General features: G+C 46.7%; 1 protein-coding gene across 7 annotated transcripts in view; it reads left to right on the top strand.

Moving 5' to 3' along the window:
- The first annotated feature begins 1,192 nt into the window (after positions 1 to 1,192).
- The window catches only part of CELF6 (CUGBP Elav-like family member 6), a 190,518-nt gene continuing 169,651 nt past the window's right edge, over positions 1,193 to 22,059 (top strand). For 3 of the 7 annotated variants that reach the window (XR_004427740.1, XM_033167006.1, XM_033167007.1), the window contains exons 1-2: positions 1,194 to 1,554; positions 13,686 to 13,768. Coding sequence is in view for 6 of the 7 variants with exons in the window: in XM_033167006.1 (XP_033022897.1) it covers positions 1,224 to 1,554; positions 13,686 to 13,768 (414 nt within the window). In the remaining variant the exon portion in view is untranslated. Of the gene's footprint in view, positions 1,555 to 13,685; positions 13,769 to 22,059 lie in introns of all 7 variants that reach the window. The other 4 variants (XM_033167010.1, XM_033167009.1, XM_033167004.1 and 1 more) reach the window with 3 other exon arrangements.

The following is a 22,059-nucleotide window of genomic DNA, read 5'->3' as shown; positions in this document are numbered from 1 at the left end:
GTTTGTCAGTATTCAGTCCTTTAGTGTGGCCACACCTGCACTTTGGAACTCCCTGGCTACTGAGATCAAGCAGGCACCTTCACTGTACTAGTTTCAGCTGTTTAGGCATGTGTACCCAGGTGCTTTGAAAGTTAAGGACTTTCTTTTGCACGCAGGGTTGCGAATTCTTATTTCCTTGTTTTACATTTTTTTGCAAACTGCTTCAAAGGTTGTTGTTTGTGTTTTTTTCCAATCAAGCTGTGTGTAAAATTTATGACATATATTAATATTAATAATAATAATAATAGTTACAGGTAGGTAGCCATGTTGGTCTGTCCTGGTAGAAACAAACAAACAAAAAAATTCCTTCCAGTAGCACTTTAGAGACCAACTAAGTTTGTTCTTGGTTTGTTCTTGTGTTCATGCACACAAAAGCTCATACCAATAACAAACTTAGTTGGTCTCTAAGGTGCTACTGGAAGGAATTTTTTTTAAAATAATAATAATAATAATAATAATAATAATAATTATTATTATTATTATTATTATTATTATTATTATTATTACCGGGGGCAGAACCCCTGCTTGGAATTGTACCGTGCTCGCTTAGCCCAACTGCAAGTGGTCCTTAAAAGCACCCCCACCCCACCCGCAGCCACACACCTCGCAACTTGAGGAGGGGCCTGGCTTCCTTAGCAACCCTCCTTTCCCTCCCCTATAGCGGGAGGCGGCCCCTCTCCCCCACCCCCTTCTGCGAGCTCCGGGCTCCGTGGGGGCTCCCTCTCCTCCTGACTTTCTTCTCTGTCTCCCTTCCTCCCAGCCCTCGTCTGCCTGCCTGCCTGGCCAGCCCCGCCCCTCTCCCCTCCCTCGCGCCCTGATTGGCTGCGGCTCTCCCCCCCCACGCTCCGCTATGCTAATCTTATGCGAGTAGTTCGGGGGCCAGTCAGCTGACGTCATCCGGCCCAGTGGCAGCCGCCGAGGGAGGGAGGGAGGGAGGAGGGAGGGCGTGCGCGCAAAGCGAGGCGAAGCCCAAGCCAAGCCAAGCCAGGCGAAGGGAGGAGAAGGGAAGCGTCGACGGAGGAGGAGGAGGGCGGGAAGGGGGGGGTGGAGGGCGAGATCTGGGCTGAGCACGGAGAGGGGGAGCTCGGGCTGGGCAGCCCCCCCTCCCCCTGCTCCCGCGCGGCGCAAGCAGGCAGGAGCCGGGGCGGGGCGGCCGGGGCGGGGCAGAGCCGGCTGGGAACATCATGGCTACTCTGGCCAACGGGCTAGCGCAGCAACAACCTCCCCCCGGGCCCCCGCCCCCGCCGCCGCCGCCTCCTCCTCCGCCTCCGCCGCCGCAGGCGGAGAGCGCTGCCTTCAGCACCACGAACAGCTCCGGGAGGATGAACGGGCTGACGACGCCGACGCACGGCCCGGGGGGCACCATCGCCATGAAGGACCACGATGCCATCAAGCTGTTCATCGGGCAGATCCCGCGCAACCTGGAGGAGAGCGACCTCAAGCCGCTCTTCGAGGAGTTCGGCAAGATCTACGAGCTCACCGTGCTCAAGGACCGCTTCACCGGCATGCACAAAGGTACGGAGCCCCGCCGCGCGCCGCCCTCTCCTCCTGCCTCGCGCCTGGTGGATCCCTTTCTCCTCCTCCCGCTGCCGATGCCGCCTCGGCTACTCCCACCACGCCTGCCCCCCCCCTCCCGGCCAGGCGAAAGGGCCAACAAAGGGATGGAGAGGAGACGCTTGCCGCCGCGGCCGCGTTGTGTGTGTAAGGCTGAGGGCGGGTGGGGGGCGCGCGGAGAGGAGTAAGTGAATGAAGCATGCCCCTCTGTGCAGAATCAGTCCCACAAGGCTCGGTAGGACTTGCTCCCATGTGTAAGAGTGGATATAGGATTTGCAGTGTGTGTGTGTGTGTTGGGGGGTGGGGATCCGTAAACAAGGAGGGAATTACACATCCTCTAAGAGAGAGGGAAGCGTTCCCCCCTTTCCCAGTGCCATCTCCCCCCTCTCTGAACATGCACACACACACACGTAATGTGTATAAAGTTGGGTCACGTGTAATGACTGGATGAGAGAGAGATCAGTGGAAGGATGTGCACGCATGTGCAGGAGGAAAAGGAAGACAAACATAGACACTCCCTCCCTCCCCCCCATAAAAAAGATCATATTTTGCACCAGGAGGAGATTAGGACTTCTGGCAATGGCCCCTCTCTGCTACTTTGTTCTTCTCATTTTAAGTTATTGTGGCTACAGTACTAAGTGCCCGTTGCTGGGAGCAAGCCCCTTTGAGCGCAGGCGGGGTGGGGTGGGGGGAGGCTTTTTTCCTGACTTAGCATGCATTGGATCACACAGCATGTGAAAAGTTGGGCTGGGTGGAAAAAAAGTAAGTGTGCATGTGCGTGTCTGCATGCAGGAGAGTGTAAGGCAGAGAGATGTGTGTCACAGTGTGAGAGAGTAAGTGTGGGAGGTGGAGACAGTGGAGGGAGATTTGTAAACAGAGACAGGAAACAGACATCTTCTGAATGGTGCTATGGTGGGGGGAGGATACGGCTGAAAGAGGCCCCAGCTCTCTGCAAACTTATGTTACATACAAGGGAAGGGGAAAGCCAAGGAAAGCTGGCAGATGGCACATAAGCACTCATTAGACCGGGAGGGGGACGGACCACGACTGGTGGTTCTCCAGATGTTGCTGGACTCCAACTCCCAGCAGTCCCATCCGGCATGGGCAATGGTCAGGGATTATTATTATTTATTGAATTTATATATGATGGGATGATGGGAGCTGGAGTCCAATAACATCTGGAGGGCCACTGGTTTCCCCACCCCTGGAATAGGAAATAGGTCTCAGCCCATGGCTGGATCTAGAGGAGTTAGCATACCTATAAAGGAGCTCCCTGTTTCCTTAACCCTTTGCTGAGTTAGTTGGTGTGCAAAGTTGAACTGGATGAAAAGTGTGTGTAGGTGCGTGAGTAACAATGGGGTGACAGTGCCTATGTTGCTAGTAACAAGGAATATTATAGGGCAGGCACCTTGATATCAATTTTACCAGTTGCTGGTAACTGGACAGTTGAGCCAAAGATCTGTGGTGTAGTGTAAGAAACTGTATGGAGATTCCATCTTGGCTCACAGAATCAATGTCTGTATGGTGAATCTTTAACCTAACTGCCTAGTTACCTGAAACATGCAGAATTAACATCAAGATCCTGGCCTTATAATATTCATTGTTACTGGCAACATAAATGACAACCTCATATATCCTTCACAGATCTATATTTTATTAGCCAAGACGTATTATTCAATGTTACTCCAACTCAGAGTAGACCCATTGAACTTAATGGACACAGGCAACTTAGGTGCGTAAATTTCAATGGCCTACTCTGAGTAGGGCTTAGTTAAATACAACCAAGAGGGTGTTTTGTGCTATTGTATTTCATACCCCATACTGACGTGCCGGGCCCAAGGAGTACAATTCTTTGTGGCTTCAAAGTTAGAAAATGATCAAGATGCTAAAAAGTGCTCATAAAACATCGCATGTGTAATAAATCGTAAGATTATTATAGGCTCAGTATCTTGATGTTAATTTAACTTTAAGGATAGAAGTTGACAGCCATGTAGATAGAAGAAAATGTAATGTATGTCCACACAAATATATATGTGTGTATATACACACACATTACACACACACACACACACACACACACACCTGTTGGTGAGTTCCAGTAACAGTTGCACATATGGGGCAGGCAAGAAATGAATGAGTGAATTCACAGAGGAAGCAAGTTTGCATCTGGATAGATGTTTCCACTTCACATTTTTTTTCATATGGTAGGTTGTTCTACGCTACGTTTAGTCAACTTTTTAGAACCTAATAGTTGAAGGCTCTCTCTTGTTCTTTAAGTACTGAGATAACACTGTGTCGTGTGTATGCCTAACATTTCTTTTGATATTATTCCCCGAGGCTGCATGCAATTAAATCTGACATCCCATACGCACTTACCTGTGAGTAAGCCCTATTAAGTGGCACTTAACTTCTGAGGAAGCATGCATAGGACTCACTCCCAATAATTGTGGATTGGATTTTACCCTAAAGTGGTGACACCCCACATATCTAAGGCACACTGACTGAATTCATTGCCTTCAAGTAGTCATATTTAGGGCTATTGGTTCCCTGTGAAATACAGTTTCCAGCTCTTCAGGTCTGTTGCCTTCTAGTGAGTGGTGTTAAATAAATTGTTAAGTTTCAATGCAGGCTAGAGTTGGGATTTTAGATCATATCTTGTACCAGGGCATACCATTCTCTTAACAACAAAACAACACACACACACACAAACCTCCCTGCTTTTGCAACTTTCCCCAGGCTGCCTATTTTGAAATGTATCCCTTCTGAATGGAAAGCAACAGCCTAGTAATGGATCGTTTTTTTTCCTGTGCTGCAGAAAAAGGAGAATGCAATATGTAGTCCACAAGCAGATTATATCTTAATTTCTAACATCTCCTAGGTAGATTCTTGGAAATGACCTTTAAAAACTGCAGGCCTTCAGTTCAGATATATAGACAAGATGATGGAAGCAGGCAGGGATGCAGGTTAGGGCAATGAAAGACTGAAATAATATTAACATTTGGAGAGAGCTTTTCTCTCCCCCCCCCTCACCCCAAAGCAAGCAACCCAGTAGTCAGGCCAGTTTATCTCTGCTGCTTAACAGCAATGGAACAGGAGGGTCTTTGTCGTCACAATAAATAAATATGACTATCACATTTCAAATATCAGGCCTTGTGATTGATGGAGGAATCTGGATTGGATACGAGAGTTTCTCTAGGAAGCGACATGAAATTTGACTTAAATATGATGGGAGGTCACTTGTGAAAATTGTCAGGTGCACCAATATTCTTTATACATTAGCATGTTGAAAAGTCTCCAACACTTTTTGCATTGCTGCTTCACTCTTCCGACACTCTCTAATCCAGTACCCTATCGAAGGATAGCAGTTGTGTGTCCTCTCCCAGTTCCATTTATACCTATACTGAAGTCTATACTTCAAACTGCGTGAATTATTTTCTTTTTTAACCTCCTCAGCCCTGCCCTACATATTTGAAACTGTGCACGCCAGAAAGAAAATTAAAACTCCCCTCTCATTTTAAATACATAGACTGATCAACACAATTAAATGCCATCCTTCATCTAATTAAGGTCCTCATTAACTCTGCTCCTCTGTCCAGATATGCGTCTTTTGTGACTCTTTTGTTCACAAAGGCAAGTCAGTGGAATGTAAGTTTTGAGGATTGTTTTGAATGAAGCAAGACTGCTTCAGCCAGGAGCAACTGTCTGCCTGCTGATCGGTCAGTCTGCATTCTCCTGACTACAAGGCTTGCTTCCTCTCGCTCTTGAATTGCTTCTATTTGAAGGCGAGATGGTTGCACTTATTAAGAGTTATTAATACTTAATCATCTGGCAGATTTAATTGTGCCAATATTAAAAATGCATCAATGTCAAATTTTGTTCATTAAATATTTACATTTTTGAAGGGAAACTGTTTTGCTGCTGTTTTAATATCGTTTTAGGGAGATTTATATAGGATCTATTATTAAAAACAAAACAAAAGAAAAAAAACACCTAATAATGTGGATCGTATGCTGCAAACCGAGCAGAATTGTTGTTGCTCCTGTATTACAAAAAAGCTAGCAAAGTACCCACGCTTGGAATTGTTTCCATCAACAAGAGGGGCAGCTAGAGTTTCTGCCTGGACCGCCACATTTCCATAGCAGCTTTGCAAAGCCGTGCCATGAATAGTATGGGCAAGAAAGCAAAGCAAAATGTGTGCAAACCTTATATTCGTGGCAATGCGGACTTGCAAACCTTTAATCGAGCTCCTCCTGGGAGTAAGAGCTCATGAGGGTGAGTCAGTGTTGAGCAGTCTTCCCCCTCCAAGCCTTTTGATTCACAGCCCGCAGTGTGTGCTAAGGAGGGAGAGCATTTAGGAGTGTAACACACACAGACACCTCAGCAGTCCCATGAAAATTCCACAGGACTACTCACAGTGTAAGGTGCTAGTAGACACCTCTGATTCAACTGAGGAGAGATTAGGACAAACGATAGTTCCATGCCGGCTGTGGATGGAAGAGAAATTTGATTCAGTTTGCATTTAATTCACACTTTTCCTGAAACAATATGTAAGCTGAAACACAGCCGTCCCTTGAAACTCTCGCGTCTAATTTTGCAGTGCAGTTTTCCACCTAAGTAACACGTACAAAAATAAATTTACTAGTGTAAAACATGCATGTTAATGCATATTTTAGTGAAAACAACATACAAAAAAATGCATGATATTAGTTAAAACTGCTTTGCAAAATGTTAGGCAAAATTGCATGTGCATTTTAGGAGAAACTTGTACCAAAATGCTAATGATTTTTCATGAGAAGCTTTTCTTAAAAAAAAAAAAAAGATTTCTTTTTTAAAATCACAAACTGGTGGGAAATGTGGAGAACTGAAGATTGTAAAAATGAGAAACTGAGAGCAACAAAAAAATTCCACATTTGTCCATCTCAAGTGCTAGCTCCATGTTTTTGTTTTGTTTTGAGGGGTGGGGAACCATCCTGCAAGATGCTCCCAACTGGCCCCATCCTTCTCCTCTCTCATCACCCCTCTGCCTCTGGGCCAAATTCCTACCACTGCCTTAAGGGAAAGGAAAGTGAATTTGCAGGCAGTGGCTGATGCTGTTCCCAGCCCCCTTTGCTGCCAAACGCCAGAGGCTGGTTTGCAAGCCAAACTCTAGCAATGGCAGGAAGATCAGCGGCAAAGCCTTGAAAGGGGACCCTGGGGGCGGCCCATGCCCTGCCTGGCCTATTGAAGTAAAGAGTGTGCTAGTTCATTTCCATATGCATTTCTAGAATTTCTCCTTATATTACTTGATCAATTCGCCTGTACATACTTAGGCGCATGCAACACTTAAAAAAAGAAAGTTATCTTGCCACCATGCAGATTGGGGTGTGTGACCTACATTGCTGGGCCCAAGTCATTTCACTGCTGGGAGCAGAGCCCAGAAGGTGGCTTGTTAAGAGACATCACTTTATAAAGTCCTGCAGGACCATTCAGACACCAGTTCCCACTTTCATCAGTTGCTGTCCACCAGTTGTGGTGTGTGATGCAAGTTGTTTCATTATGCTGTATGGTGGGTGGGTGGGCTCTGGAGATGTATAAGGTTAAGATTTCATTTTCAAGTCATTATTATTATTATTATTATTATTATTATTATTATTATTATTCCTCCCTTCATCCGTAGATCTCAGGCCGGTTCAGAGCATAAAAATGCAATAACCCCCCAGCCCTCCCACAAACGCATTTTAAATTATATGGGATGTTAGTTAGCCAAAAGCCTGGTTAAAGGGGAATATTTCCCTTCCTCCTGTTCCTCCTTCTGCATGCTGAACAGTGCAGGGCTTGGGGGAGAGATTTCCCCCAGCATGTTCTTCTTGACATGCAATGTAAGTGGTATTGCCCAGGTGAGTTCCTCTATGCAGTCTTTGGCAAAGTAGCTGGCCAACACTGCTTTTCTCCTTGCAGGTCATAGGAGCCAATTCCTAAGGGCCAAGCTCCCTTCAGCACACTCCCCATGAAAAATTCGAGGGGGCCAGCCCCCCCCCCCAAGTTGATGAGCATTGTCATTCAAATGGTGTGCATGACCACGTCTTGTGATTGCTTTTGCAGGTCTGGGGCTTACCAGCCCCCCCCATATTTATTCAAGTTGGCACCCCTGTTGCAGGTCCTTAAACAGAAAGTTGTGACCTTTACTCCCAAATAGCATCATCAGTGCTTGTTTTCAGTGTGGGGGGGGGGACAAGTAAAATGTATTAAATTTGTTTGAATTGGTTTTAATATTTTCACTTTTAAATTGTTGGAACCTCATGGTGAAGGATGGATGAGTAAACTAATAAATAGTGAGTTGTCTACAACCAACTAAGTTAGTCAGTCCCATTAATTTCAGTGGGTCTACTCTGAGTTTGATTAACACTGGGTGCAACCTAATAATAATAATAATAATAATAATAATAATAATAATAATGATAATAATAATAATAATTTATTTGTACCCTGCCCATCTGGCTGAATTTCCACAGCCACTCTGGGCGGCTCCCAATCGAGTGTTAAAAACAATACAGCATTAAATATTAAAAACTTCCCTAAACAGGGCTGCCTCCAGATGTCTTTTAAAAATAGGATAGCTGCTTATTTCCTTGACATCTGATGGAAGGGCATTCCACAGGGCGGGCGCCACTACTGAGAAGGCCCTCTGTCTGGTTCCCTGTAACCTCACTTCTCACAATGAGGGAACCGGCAGAAGGCCCTCATCGCTGGATCTCAGTGTCGGGGCTGAACGAGGGGGTGTAGACGCTCCTTCAGGTATACAGGACCGAGGCTGTTTAGGGTTTTAAAGGTCAGCACCAACACTTTGAATTGTGCTCAGAAACGTACTGGGAGCCAATGTAGATATCTCACAACCGGTGTTATGTGGTCTCGGCGGCCGCTCCCAGTCACTAGTCTAGCTGCCGCATTCTGGATTAATTACAGTTTCCGGGACACCTTCAAAGGTAGCCCCACGTAGAGCGTATTGCAGTAGTCCAAGCGGGAGATAACTAGAGCATGCACCACTCTGGAGAGACAATCTGCAGTCAGGTAGGGTCTCAGCCTGCGTACCAGATGGAGCTGGTAGACAGCCCCCTGGACACAGAATTGACCTGCACCTCCATGGACAGCTGTGAGTCCAAAATGACCCCCAGGCTGCGCACCTGGTCCTTCAGGGGCACAGTTACCCCATTCAGCACCAGGGAGTCCCCCACACCCACCCGCCCCCTGTCCCCCCCAAACAGTACTTCTGTCTTGTCAGGATTCAACCTCAATCTGTTAGCCACCATCCATCCTCCAACCGCCTCCAGGCACTCACACAGGACATTCACTGCCTTCATTGGTTCTGATTTGAAAGAGAGGTAGAGCTGGGTGTCATCTGCATACTGATGATCACCTATCCCAACCCCCCGATCATCTCCCAGCGGCTTCATATAGATATTAAAAAAGCATGGTTTGAGGACGGAACCCTGAATCACCCCACAAGTGAGAGCCCAGGGGTCTGGACACTCATCCCCCACCACCGCTTTCTGGACATGGCCCTGGAGAAATGAGCAGAACCACTGTATAGCAGTGCCCCCAGCTCCCAGCCCCTCTAGATGTTCCAGAAGGATGTTATGGTCAGTGGTGTCAAAAGCCGCTGAGAGATCCAGCAGAACTAGGAAACAGCACTCACCTTTGTCCCTAGCCCGCTGGAGATCATCAACCAGCATGACCAAGGCAGCTTCAGTCCCATGATGAGGCCTGAATTCTGATTGGAAGGGATCCAAATGGTCCACATTCTCCAGCGTGCTTGGAGTTGTTCAGCAACCACTCGCTCAATCAACTTGCACAAGAATGGTAGATTTGAGATTGGGAGATAGTTGGCCATATTGGCCGGGTCTAAAGATGTTTTTTTTTTTTTTTTTAAGAAGCTGTTGAATGACTGCCTCTTTCAGCGGGTCTGGGAAGGCTCCCTCACAGAGGGAAGCATTCACTACCCCGCGGAGCCCATCGCCCAGCCCTTCCCAGCTCGCTGTTATTAGCCAGGATGGGCAAGGATCAAGGAGACAGGTGGTCGGTTTCACTCGTCCAAGCAGTCTGTCCACATCCTCGGAGGTAACAGATAGGAATTGATCCCATGTAACATGACTAGACAGGGCTCTAGCACTCTCCTGCCCCGGCCCTGCTCCCATGGTGGAGTCTATCTCCTTTCGAATCTGAGCAACTTAATCTGCAAAACATAGATCAGAGAGTATCATAGGCAGTGAGTGCTGAACTTGTCCATTCGAGTATGTTGGACACCTGTCAACTCCTTTTGCAGTGGGTGATCAAGGCTGGACTTTGGGATTTCGCTTACCCCTTGACCCCTAAGGAGTTCTGGGCAAGTTAGGGTGGTCTGTCCTTGAAGGCTGATGAACCCAGATGGCTTCCAGACTGGTTGGGGTAGCTGTCTTATTACAGGGGCTGCCTGCTGGTTGTGGGAATGACCAGAGCGGCAAATGAGAATTCTTCCTTTGCCCCGTAGGCTAGTCTCCACCCCTCTCTATCCTTCATCCAGGCAGCGGTCCAAGAGGCATTATCACAGCTCAAGGACACATTCCAGCCAGGCAAAAACACTCAAGGTGAGGTTCAGCCCAGATGACAGTATCCTTTTGGATCAGCTCTGTGGATTGATGTTGGTGAGCAGGAATGCCGAGAAGCTTCTCTCACTGAGTGGTGTCAGAATGGGGGGATGGCTTCTTGCTTTCCCCATGAGAATTATTCCATGGGGTTCTGTGCTCGTTCCATGGCTTTATGGTGGTAAAAAGTAATGCTGAGATTGGCCACGAAGTGCCCCTCATATGCTAATGATGCTCAGCTCTATTTCTCCTTTTTTTCCCTAGCCAGGTGAGGCAACTAGGTCTCTGAATGACTACTTGAACTGTTCCAGAAAGTGGCAGCTCATTTGTTGCCTGCAGCTAGCCATGTGGAACGTGGAGAATCACTTCTAAAAGACCTTCACTTGTTCTCATTTCGTTTCCAGGTTGAATTCAAAGTGCCAGTGTGGATCTTTATAGCCAAAAGCCCAATACCAAGGGTGAGACCCTTCAGATGTTGGACTCCAAATTCCATCAGCTCCAGCCAGCATGGCCAGTGGTCAGGGATGGTGGAAGTTGGCTACTAATGGCATCTGGAGGGCACTATTTCAGCCATCCTTGCTTTTGGAGGGGGGAAGGGCCATGGCTCAGTGGTAGAGCACCTGCTTTGCATGCAGAAGGCCCCAAGTTCAGTCCTAGCATCTTAAGGCAGAGCTGGGAGAGACTCTCTACATGGAGAGTGTAGCAAATTAGTGTAGCAAAACTGAGCTAGATGAACCAGGGGTCTGTATCAGTAGAATGCAGCTTCCTGTATTCCCATTCCTATTTCTATAGGCCCCGTCACAGGGATGGGGAGGTAGTGGCTCTCCGGATGTTGTTGGATTCCAACTCCCATCAGCCCCAGCCAGCATGTGTCAGGGGCTGGCCGGATGAAGAAGAGTGCTGGGAGCTGCCTGCCCAAGAGCACCCGAGGGAGGACACAGAAGACGGCAACTTAGATCCTGGATTGTGGTTGTGGGACACTGAAGAGCAGTCTGGTGAAGGGAAGAGCTGTGAGGTGTTAGAAGCAGAGGGGTTGACTGATCAAGGGGATCAGAAGGAGGAGAGCCTTTCAGCACAGGGTTAGAGGCTGAGAGTCACAGTGTGAGTGCAAACTCAGACAGAGAGGAGTCAGAGGTTGCCCCGGCTACTCAGCAGCAGGGCAGTCCCAATCCTGCAGGCTCTCCTTCCCCTTGGACACCCCGCTTGAGGAGAGTTAGGCCCAGAGAAGGAGTTCATGCCCTTGACTCAGCCTTCATCTGCTTGGGAGGGATCCATAGTGAGAGGTGGGATAGGGGCTATTGTTCAGTTTCAGCCACGTCTCAGCTCAATTAAGGTGAACCAGAGGACTCTACTGTGTTTTTATTTTGTGTTAATAAAAAGCTAATTGCGTGCTGGGCCTCCTGTGCTTGACCTGGGCATGCTTGGCAGCTCTTTGACAGCCAATAGCCAGGGATTATGGGAACTGTAGTTTAACAGGATCTGGAGGGTACCAGATTGGCCATCCTTGCATTACTGGGTTGTCTTATTATTATTATCGTTCAGCCTGGACACTGAGATCCAATGCCGAGGGCCTTCTGGTGGTTCCCTCACTGCGAGAAGCAAAGCTACAGGGAACCAGGCAGAGGGCCTTCTTGGTAGTAGTACCCTCCCTGTGGAACACCCTTCCATCAGAGGTCAAAGAGATAAGCAACTACTTGACATTCAGAAAATACCTGAAGGCAGCCCTGTTTAGGGAAGTTTTTAATCTGTGACATTTTAATGTATTTTAATATTTGTTGGAAGCCACCCAGAGTGGCTTGGGGGACCAGTCAAATGGGCAGGGTACTAATAATAATAGTAACAACAACAACAACAACAACAACTAGAGAATGCATGTAAATGGCTTTGAACTCTTTAAAGTGTTATACAAATGTAAGGTGGTAGTAATGATAATGATAACTATTATTAGCAAAGATGTGAGGAAATGTAGCTCTCAATAGTTACACAGGGATGCAGACACATCTTTGAGAGCATGAGAGACAGTATGTACTTTCTTGCAGAGGGTTGGACTAAATGGCCCTCGTGGTACCTTCCAACTCTTTAATTCTATGCGTAAATGTGACTGAAACCATCACTGAGAGAATTTTTATTTAATCAATGGATTTCTGCCCCCAACGTTCCATCAATTGGTCTTCGGAGGAGTTTATGGATGAGTGTTCATAGCTTGAGCATCAAGACAGGACAAATATCAAAAGCAAGCCATAAGCACAAGGACACAACATGTGACAACAAGCTTGACAGACAGCTATTAGCAATAATCAAGCAATTCCATATTGTATCCCGTTGAAAGCTCAGGAAGGCAGGACAGATTTCATGTACAGCTTAAAGAAAATAGCAGAGTAGGTGCTGCCAAATGCATTTGGGGAGGGTATGCCATATTCAAGGTCTCGCCAAAGAAAAGGACCTGCCCTCTGTTGGCCACCCACTATTTCTGGGGGTGAAGGCAAACGACATAGCACCCTGGCTGGTGATCTCAGCAAATGGGCATGTTCACATGTGGGAAGGTGGTGTTCAGAATCCATACCTGCTTGTGTGTGTTGTGTGTTCCAGTTTAAGGAGCAAAAGGGATGCGCAGGTGACAAATGCTCACCCAGCCTGCAGCTTCCTGCCACCCAAGATTATATTTAGCAAAAACAGAAGAAGCTGCCTTATACTGAGTTAGACCATTGGTCCATCTCGTTTACCATTGTCTACCTTGACTGGCAATGGCTTTCTAGCATTTGAGATAGAAGACCTTCCCCTGGCTTAACTAAAGATGCTGGGGATTGAGCCAGGGACCTTCTGTGTGTAAGGCAGATACCCTGCCACTGAGGTACACTGAGCTATGTGTGTTATCATAATTCAAATACAAATAATTCCAGCCAGCCAAAAACCACTTGATGAAATTGTGGAACCATCTGCTGAGGGATGTGGCCTGGGGAAAGTCTAAAGAGCCAGGTAAAGAGGTATGGGTGGAAGCATTTGGCCCCGGTCACTGGAGGTCCTCCACCCTTCCTGTAGACACTCACATAATATGCTCCTCCAACCACAGCAACAAAAGAAAGCTACCCCTATAGCTGCTGGTATGGCAGGATGAAGATCTGATGTGCTAATCTGGAGGGCTTTTGCACTAATCCCAGTGTGTTTGCCTCTGCCTGCCGATTCCAATTAACCAGGCCCTGCTAATCCATACGAATTGCCTTAAATCAAATCCCCGCTGGGCTGCGGACTGACCTGCTGCTGAATTCCGCTCATCTCTTTGAGGCTAGGCTCAGCTTCCCTGGAAAGGCAGTATCCAGCTGCTTTGCAGAGCAAGGGACATCGCAGGCGGTATTCCAGTTGTGCTGTAGAAGCTTTGCCTTTCTCTTTCCACTGCAAATGAAGGTGTGGACTGGGCAAAGCCGTCCCTTGCTGAGCGTGACTGTACTCACACATGACTTTATGCAATAACACGTTCCCTTCCCTTCTTCTCTCCAGGCTGTGCCTTCCTTACATACTGTGCCCGGGATTCAGCCCTCAAAGCCCAGAGTGCCCTGCATGAGCAGAAGACATTGCCTGGGGTAAGTGATGGTGTTCTTCTCTGGTGCAGGCACTACTCACCTCCTTTAGCTCAGAGTCCTGGGCTAGAATTCAGCAAGTATTCCTCGGTGTCTATTCGTGACAGCAAGAACCCATTGCAACCTAGGGCGATCCACACTTACCTTTCCTCTATGCTTCCCAGGCATGGTCCGCACTTTAAAGCTCTTTATCCAAGCACCCCGCCCCTTTTTGTTTTTGCTTCGGAGCTTTCCCTGCAGAAACCCACTCTTTAAATTTGAATCAGAGCAAATGGCAATCCGCAGGAAGCCCAATCTGCTTTTTGTTCTGATTCAGCTTTGAAGAGTGGGTTTTCAAGGGGAAGCTCCTGAGGGGGTTGGGGTGGGGAAGGGTGCTTGGACATGAACCATTAAAATGTGGGCCAATTCCTGGAAAGAGCAGGGCAGAAAGTAAGTGTCGTTAAGCCCCTAGTGAGTCCTGTAGCTTTCAATATGGAGGGTGCAATCCTAAGTATGTTTTGGGCTGGATGGATCAGTCCTCTCCTGCTCTGTGTCAGTTCCACACATGCTCAGCCAAATCTATTAAACTGCACCCCAACCAACTGTGTTTAAATGTTTGTACGCACTTTTTGTAGCATGCATTTTGCATGCGTTTCCTCCAAACGCATGCATTTTATTCAATGCCTTTCTATGCATTCCCCCCTAAAATATGCATTTCCCCTATACAATACTCACTTTTTTGGAACCAAAACAGCGTTCTCAGTGCTCAGTGCCACTGCTACCTGCATTTCGATTTGCATATAAATCTAAGAGCTGCAAATATGGTCAATTTGCTTTAAAATGCGGACTGAATGAAACTCTCCTCCGTCGCTCACAGGGAGTACACCCTCTTGATTGTAATAGGACTTACTTCTGAGTAGCGCTTAGGATTTTGCTGTAAGAGCTTTAAGGGGGCATAAGTTTCCATGAATTGAAGCCACAAAATTCTGCATTTTGAATCCACAAAAGCTTATTCCACCATAAATGTTTGTCCTTAAGAGGCCTTTGGGTTGTCTACATTCCACTGACAAAATGTTTTGCACCAGCAGTACATTGTGTTGCTGGTATCTTTGCTGTGCAAATCTGTTGTGCAATGAGTTTCCACTAGCACCACTGCTGTGTTGGGTTTCTCTGTGGGGCATCATCAAAACTCACTTGTCTGTGAGCATCAGAGCTCCTGCCCTGGTCAGAGAGAACATTGGGCACAGCCGTTTCATTCTCTTTATTCTATGGGAGTGTCGCATATTTTGATAAATGGATAAAGAATAATTTTAAGGAAAAAGATTTCCCTTTGGATGGCTTTTGAGGAAACAACATCAAACTTCCATCTTTGAGGTTTTCATAATCTCCCAGTGAACAGATTCTTCCTTATCTAAAACAAACCGATCAGTTTGATTGTTTAATCAGGTTTGGGATTAATCAGCAGGGCCTTATAGAACTAGCAGGCTTGCTTACTTGAGTTTTGATGCTCCATGTCCTCTCTGAGTTGTTTGGATAACGGGCTGTTCGCTCTTAGAGTTTTGGAGTGGCAGTAAGACAGCAAATCAGTTCCCAAATGCCTTCCTGAAATGTAGCGTTGGTAGGGATTTGTTTAATTTAGATGGGCGACCTTCTCCCTAAAGGCACATTTCCACATGTCTGCCTTTGGGGATCAAAATGTGCATTCCATGCTCATCGAGTCTCCTACCACACCACACACAGTGCCTGCTTGTTGCCGCTTCTTTGCCACACAGTTAGGGATGTAAGAAGGCTTCCATTTTCGTCCACTCCGTATTCGTCACATATAGCGCTGTTTCCGTTCCACTGCAGTTTGGCTTTTGACAAAATGACATTCTTGATCTCGCTGTGGCAGAATTTTATGTAGCGGATTATATAATTAACGGTGTCAGCGTCACATTATTCCACACCGTTCATTTCAATGCAAAGGAAATGCAGTGCAAATGTCTGTGTGTATAAGGGGCAGGTAACCCGTTCTGTATCATGAAGAAGAAGAAGAAGAAGAAGAAGAAGAAGAGGAGGAGGAGGAGGAGGAGGAGGAGTTTGAACTTGATATTCTGCCTTTCACTCCCCTTAAGGAGTCTCAAAGCGGCTAACATTCTCCTTTCCCTTCTTCCCCCACAACAAACACTCTGTGAGGTGAGTGGGGCTGAGAGACTTCAGAGAAGTGTGACTAGCCCAAGGTCACCCAACAGCTGCATGTGGAGGAGCGGGGAATCGAACCCGGTTCACCAGGTTACGAGTCCACCACTCTTAACCACACCACGTTTTAGACACCGAAAACAGCAGCAGCAAATGTGGATCAAACTGTTCCGAACATGTGACAAATGAGTGAACATTGGCAATTGTTGCTGTCATTTCTGCCAGAATTCTCTAGCATCCTTCACTACAGATGTTGTGGGTTCCTAGTTCCAAGTGGCAACAGCAACATTGCCAAAGGCTTTGCCTGTACAAGTACTGTAGTGTCGTTGCTTGTAGAGACACCACATCCATATGCATGTCTGACACTGGGAGAACGTAGGCTGCAATCCGGTGTTGACGCGTCCTTTGAACCAAAGTAAGGCTGCAATGCTGCACCTGGAAGTAAGTCCCATAGATATTAGTGACGGGTGAAGAATTCAATTTGGTATGCATTTAAAGTTGCATCTGTTAAATCCACTCTTTCTGAAACAATGCACGAGCTGAAACACAGCTATCCTTTGAAATTCTTGCTCAATTTTGTGATACAGTTCTCCAACCCAAAAAAATGTCACTAAAAATGCATCTATTAGGGGAAAGTGTGGATATTTATTAAGAGAAATTCACAATAAAACCCTGACTAATTTTTGCGGAGGACTTTTAAACATTTTTTTTCTTTTGCAAATTGCTGCACAATGTAGAGATCTGAATTTAATATTAGAAAAAAGCCAAGAAACAGAGAGAACCAAAACTGACAGGTTATTCCATCCCTAGCAGAGGTGCATCACCTTGTATTGTTGCTCTCGTGAATATGTAACTGGTTATAGCACCTCCCATGGCTCTGAGATACATCAAGAATCGAATATTACTGTAGGTTGCATACACACCACACCTTCAAAGCACATTTAAAGCACCCCCCCCCCCACACACAAAGAATCACAGGAAGGGTAGCTTACCCCTCATGGAATTACAGTTACCCCAACCTTAACAAACTACATTTCCCAGATTTTTTTTTTGCTGTGTGTGTGCTTTGAATGGGCCTTAAAGGTACATGGCATGCACAGCCCCCGTTATTCCCGCGTGCTATTTGTTCCCAAACAACCCTTCCTTTCCTTTCCACTTGCTGCCGTTCCAGAGCAAACTATCCATCCTCCTCAAAGGTCAAGGTAAAGGGACCCCTGACAATTAAGTCCAGTCGTGAACGACTCTGGGGTTGCGGCGCTCATCTTGCTTTAAAGGCCGAGGGATCTGGCGTTTGTCCGCTTCTGCAGACGGTTTTTGCGGGTCATGTGGCCAGCATGACTAAGCTGCTTCTGGTGAAACCAGAGCAGCACATGGAAACACCGTTTACCTTCCCGCTGGAGCGGTACCTATTTATCTACTTGCACTGTGACATGCTTTCGAACTGCTAGGTTGGTAGGAGCTGGGACCAAGCAACAGGAGCTCACCCCATCACGGGGATTCGAACCACCGACCTTTCGATTGGCAAGCCCAAGCGGCACAGTGGTTTAACCCACAGCGCCACCCGCTGTTAATCCTTAGGTTAAGCTATAAATGACATGGTGTTCCATGCAACTTTCAAAGTAAACCAATAGCTAGAGGCATCAAATGGGAGCTGAGGAGAGTTGGATGCTGTTAAGTGTTGCACAAATTTAGCAGTGGAAAGGAATAATATTGAGGAAAATCTTTCTTATTCTTTCTTTTGAAGCTGGGCACTTCAGATGGCTTTGAATAAACCTCAGACCTCCATCACTGAGGTTTTTTATGACCTCCCTGTAGGTAGATTCTTATCTACACTAATAAAGTGCAAGTGTCTCTGTGTCCAGTCCCTGTGTCCGTGGGATTGCGCTACTGCGCATGTGCCCCACGGACAGCCATTGGGACTTGGAGCGCAGAGACTTCGGGTGGCCGGGCGCAACTGTTGAAGCGGCGGGTGTGCGCGGGCATGCGGTGGGTGCGCGCTCGCGTGGACGTACTTCTAAGCGGCAGCGGCCGTTACAAGTGGCGGTGGGCGAGCAGTCTGTTTTTAAAAAAGTTTCACCACATATGTTCTAGCGCCCGTTAATTTAATGGCTTTAAAGCACTAGTGTAAAATAAACTGCTTATGACTACTCTTAGGCTATGTAAATACTATACATTTAAAGCACACGTGCCAAAAAAATCCTGGGAGCTGTAGTTTACCCCTCACAGAGCTACAATTTCCAACATCCTTAACACACTGCAGTTCCCAGAATCCTTTGGGGCGTGCTTTAAAGGTGTGGTGTGGATGCAGTCTGTGCTACCAGATTCACTGCAAATCCTTTCTGGGGTCACATGGGGAGGGGAATGTTTAAACTTTTCCATGCCTGCAGGAATTTTGTCCTCAAAATTGTCCCATCCATCGGCTATCCCCAGGATAAAATATATCAGGGGGCGGGGGCGGGGAGAGGCTGTAGCCCCTTATCTGTGGGCTGGGAAGAGAAGCAGTTCATCCAATATGGGGACAATCTAACATGGTGCCCATCCTGTATCTCCCTATCAATTCCCTATATCTGGTTGCCTAGGAAGCTGCTAACTAGCAAAGTAAAATTGTTGTTGTTTAGTCGTTTAGTTGTGTCCAACTCTTCGTGACCCCATGGACGAGAGCACGCCAGGCACTCCTGTCTTCCACTGCCTCCTGCAGTTTGGTCAGACTCATGTTGGTAGCTTTGAGAACACTGCCCAACCATCTCGTCCTCTGTTATCCCCTTCTCCTTGTGCCCTCCATCTTTCCCAACCTCAGGGTCCTTTCCAGGGAGTCTTCTCTTCTCATGAGGTGGCCAAAGTACTGGAGCCTCAACTTCAGGATCTGTCCTTCTAGTGAGCACTCAGGGCTGATTTCTTTGAGAATGGATAAGTTTAATCTTCTTGCAGTCCATGGGACTCTCAAGAGTCTCCTCCAGCACCACAATTCAAAAGTAAAATACTGCACCTTAAAAAGTATATTGATAGCCATCCAGCATCTTTGGTCTATTTGACTTGAAAGGATGTTGAAAAGCATGAGGCCAGATGAATCCAAGACCACAGGACCAGGTCAGCTGGAGTAAGTGATCGAGAGATAGGACAATCCATTAAGAAGAAGGAGATAGGGTCCCCACTCCTCTAGTAGATTGGTAGTAGAGGGTAAAGTCAGATGAACCCAAAATGGCAAGGGCAGATTGGTTGGAGTCAGTGATCCAGAGATACAGTGACTTGATGCAAAAGGAGACCTTTAATAGTTTAGCAGAAGAAAGGATTTTAGCAAGTCTGGCAGGTTTTGCAATGGTATCATGATAATAGAGTTGGAAGGGCCCTGTAGCTCAAATCCCTCAACAATGCATGATGGGAGTTGTAGTCCAGCAACATCTGGAGTGACACAAATTAGCTGCCCACCCCTTATCTGATTATTACTGCCACCCAAACAAAACTCTCAGGGGGCGTTGGGATCAGAGCTGAAGCATGCTCCAAGCCTGTGTCCTGCGAAATAGCTTTGGCCAGAAAGGGTAGGTTCAGACGTTCAAAGCGAGCACAGAGAATTTGACAAAGAATCTACATTCCTGGGAATCTTGGCTTTCTTATTGTCGAGCTTTTTTAAAGGAAACCACTGAAATTGTGGAGCTTTTTTTTTTTTTAACAAAAATGCCAACCCCCCCCCCCAATTTTTCAATTGACTTGCCTAAGATCCAGACAAAGCGCCACCTTTTGGAAGTTTTCCCCAGATGTCTGTTTCACCTTTGAAACCCTATTAATGTCCGGGAAAATCTGGTTGTACCGCAGCCCTGATTGCAGACCCAGGAAATGCACAATGCTTCTACATTTTTTTTAAAGCATCAATAAAATATGTAGGATGAAGGTGTGTGTGTGTGTGTGTGTGTGTGTGTGTGTGTGTATTAGAGGGATTACAGGGAAGGAGGTCCTTTTCTCTCTCTTTGGCCCATATTATGCAGCTGATGATTCAGGACACACAAAGGAGATTACAGTGGTACCTCTGCTTATGTACTTAATTCGTTCCAGAGGTCTGTTCTTAACCTGAAACTGTTCTTAACCTGAAGCACCACTTTAGCTAATGGGACCTCCTGCTGCCGCTGCGCCGCCAGAGCACAATTTCTGTTCTTATCCTGAAGTAAAATTCTTAACCTGAAGCGTTATTTCTGGGTCAGCGGATTATGTAACCTGAAGCATATGTAACCTGAAGCGTATGTAGCCTGAGGTACCACTGTACTTCTTCACACAGTAAGTTAAAACGATGAGATTTGTTCCTTCAAGATGTGTCAGCAGCTATAAATTAGGGTGGGTTTGATAGAGGATTAAATATATTCATGGAGGAGAAGACTACCAGTGGCTATTAGCCACAATGGCTATGATCTGCCTCCGCTGTTCAAGGCAGTATGCCTCTGAATACTATTTGCTGGAAATCACAGCTGGGTAGAGAGCTGTTTTGCTCATTTCTTATAGGCATCTGGCTGGCCACTGGGAGAACAGGAAGCTGGAATAGATGGGCCTTTGACCTGGGCTGTTCTTATGTTCTCTTCCACACGACAAGCAGAAGCAAAACAATATGCAAATTTCCTTCATTTGCATAATTTGCGCAGATAGCATAATCCAGCTTTTCTTTTCCTTTTAAATCAGCTTTCTTTGGGGTGCTGCTTGGATTATGTTGGTGCATAATTCTGATCTGATCATCATTATTTTGGGAAGGGTACACAGCACTGACAATGGCACCTGCTTATATGTTTCTGTGGCTGTATATCGACGACACCTTTCAGGTTTTAGAATCTGTCAATGAGGTATCATGCCCTAGGTTCCACCCCCTAGATCCAACTGCTCTCTCTCTCCAGTTGGCCAAGCAAATGTTGGCAGTTGGGAATGCAACTTATGTAGCCAGAATGACACACGGGAAGGTGATGGAAACATTTTTGGCAGCATTTGGCAGACTTCCTTAGAGTTTCAGGGCAGGCATGGTGCCAGGGCCTCTTTCTGTTCTTCTCCCCCACAACAACTCACTTCCTCCCATCCAGTTCTTTTCTGAAGTCAGAGTTGTATACCTCTTCAGGGGCACCCTGCGTGGTTTCTTTCTATTTAATTTTAGTATGAGAAGGAAGATCTCGGCTAGAATATTGTTTGGATAGCTGACTTAAGTCCCCTGGCTTCCATACCTGCTGTTCTCCTCCCAGGCCTTCTGTTATCTCTCTACCCCACCAACATGCTATCCCCACCATCAAAATTGCGCTATAAAATTCAGCGGTGGTGAAACAAAATCAGGTCTGGGAATGTAATTTTAAAAAACACACACAAAAAAACACCCCACACACCATATTTTGCTTTGCGATAAAAATACAACAGCCAAAAGGAAGAAACCGCAAGAAACATAAGGACCAAACAAGATCAATAATGAGGGGGGAAAGAGGAACGTCCATCATCGCCCACAGATTACGAGCCTCGTGTATATCATGCAGACAGTTAGAGTAAAGCAGCCTGAGGAGCAGAATGCTGGCCATTGAGAGAGTTTGGATGTTAGTTATGTAACTGAATCGAAGTCAGACCAAATGCAAGCATTTGCATGCAGTTGGAATATGGTTAGAAGCCATACCCTCCAACTGCCCCGAAAATACCGGGATCATCATCAAAACCCTGAGCCATCACAGCTTCTCACTTTTTCATGTGGAGTCCCAAATTCACGAGCGACCTTCCCTTCAGTACAGTGTTTCAACGTGTTACAGGACGTTCAGATCCATTAGTCCCTCTAACACATTTCTTAGATCTGTGCCTCCCGCTTCCTTCCCCACCCCGCTCAATATGACACCACTTCCTGTTTTTACGAAAACAAGATCCGGATCAGTTGGATGCCCCGCAGCATGTTTTTCGCTGTTTCTCCACTCCTCAGTTGGTTGGTCTCCCATAAAGAAAGTGGTGAGTAGGGGAGCGAGGGGAACAGGGCCCATCTGCGAGGCAGCTGCCATGGCTGCGAGGGGTGCTGAGGGGTTGTGGGCGCAGAAGAGTGGCCATTATGGTCACTTGGCTCTGTCTTGCTTCATTCAGTCGCTGTGTCTGCGTCCCTCCCCACCCTCAGAGGAGGAGGTGTGGAGAGGGGGGGACATTGATGT

This window comes from Lacerta agilis, chromosome 13, assembly GCF_009819535.1.
Source record: "Lacerta agilis isolate rLacAgi1 chromosome 13, rLacAgi1.pri, whole genome shotgun sequence".
Classification (NCBI taxonomy): Eukaryota; Metazoa; Chordata; class Lepidosauria; order Squamata; family Lacertidae; genus Lacerta; species Lacerta agilis.
The sequence above is the reverse complement of the archived record's forward strand: the minus strand, read 5'-3'. Positions and strand labels throughout refer to the sequence as shown.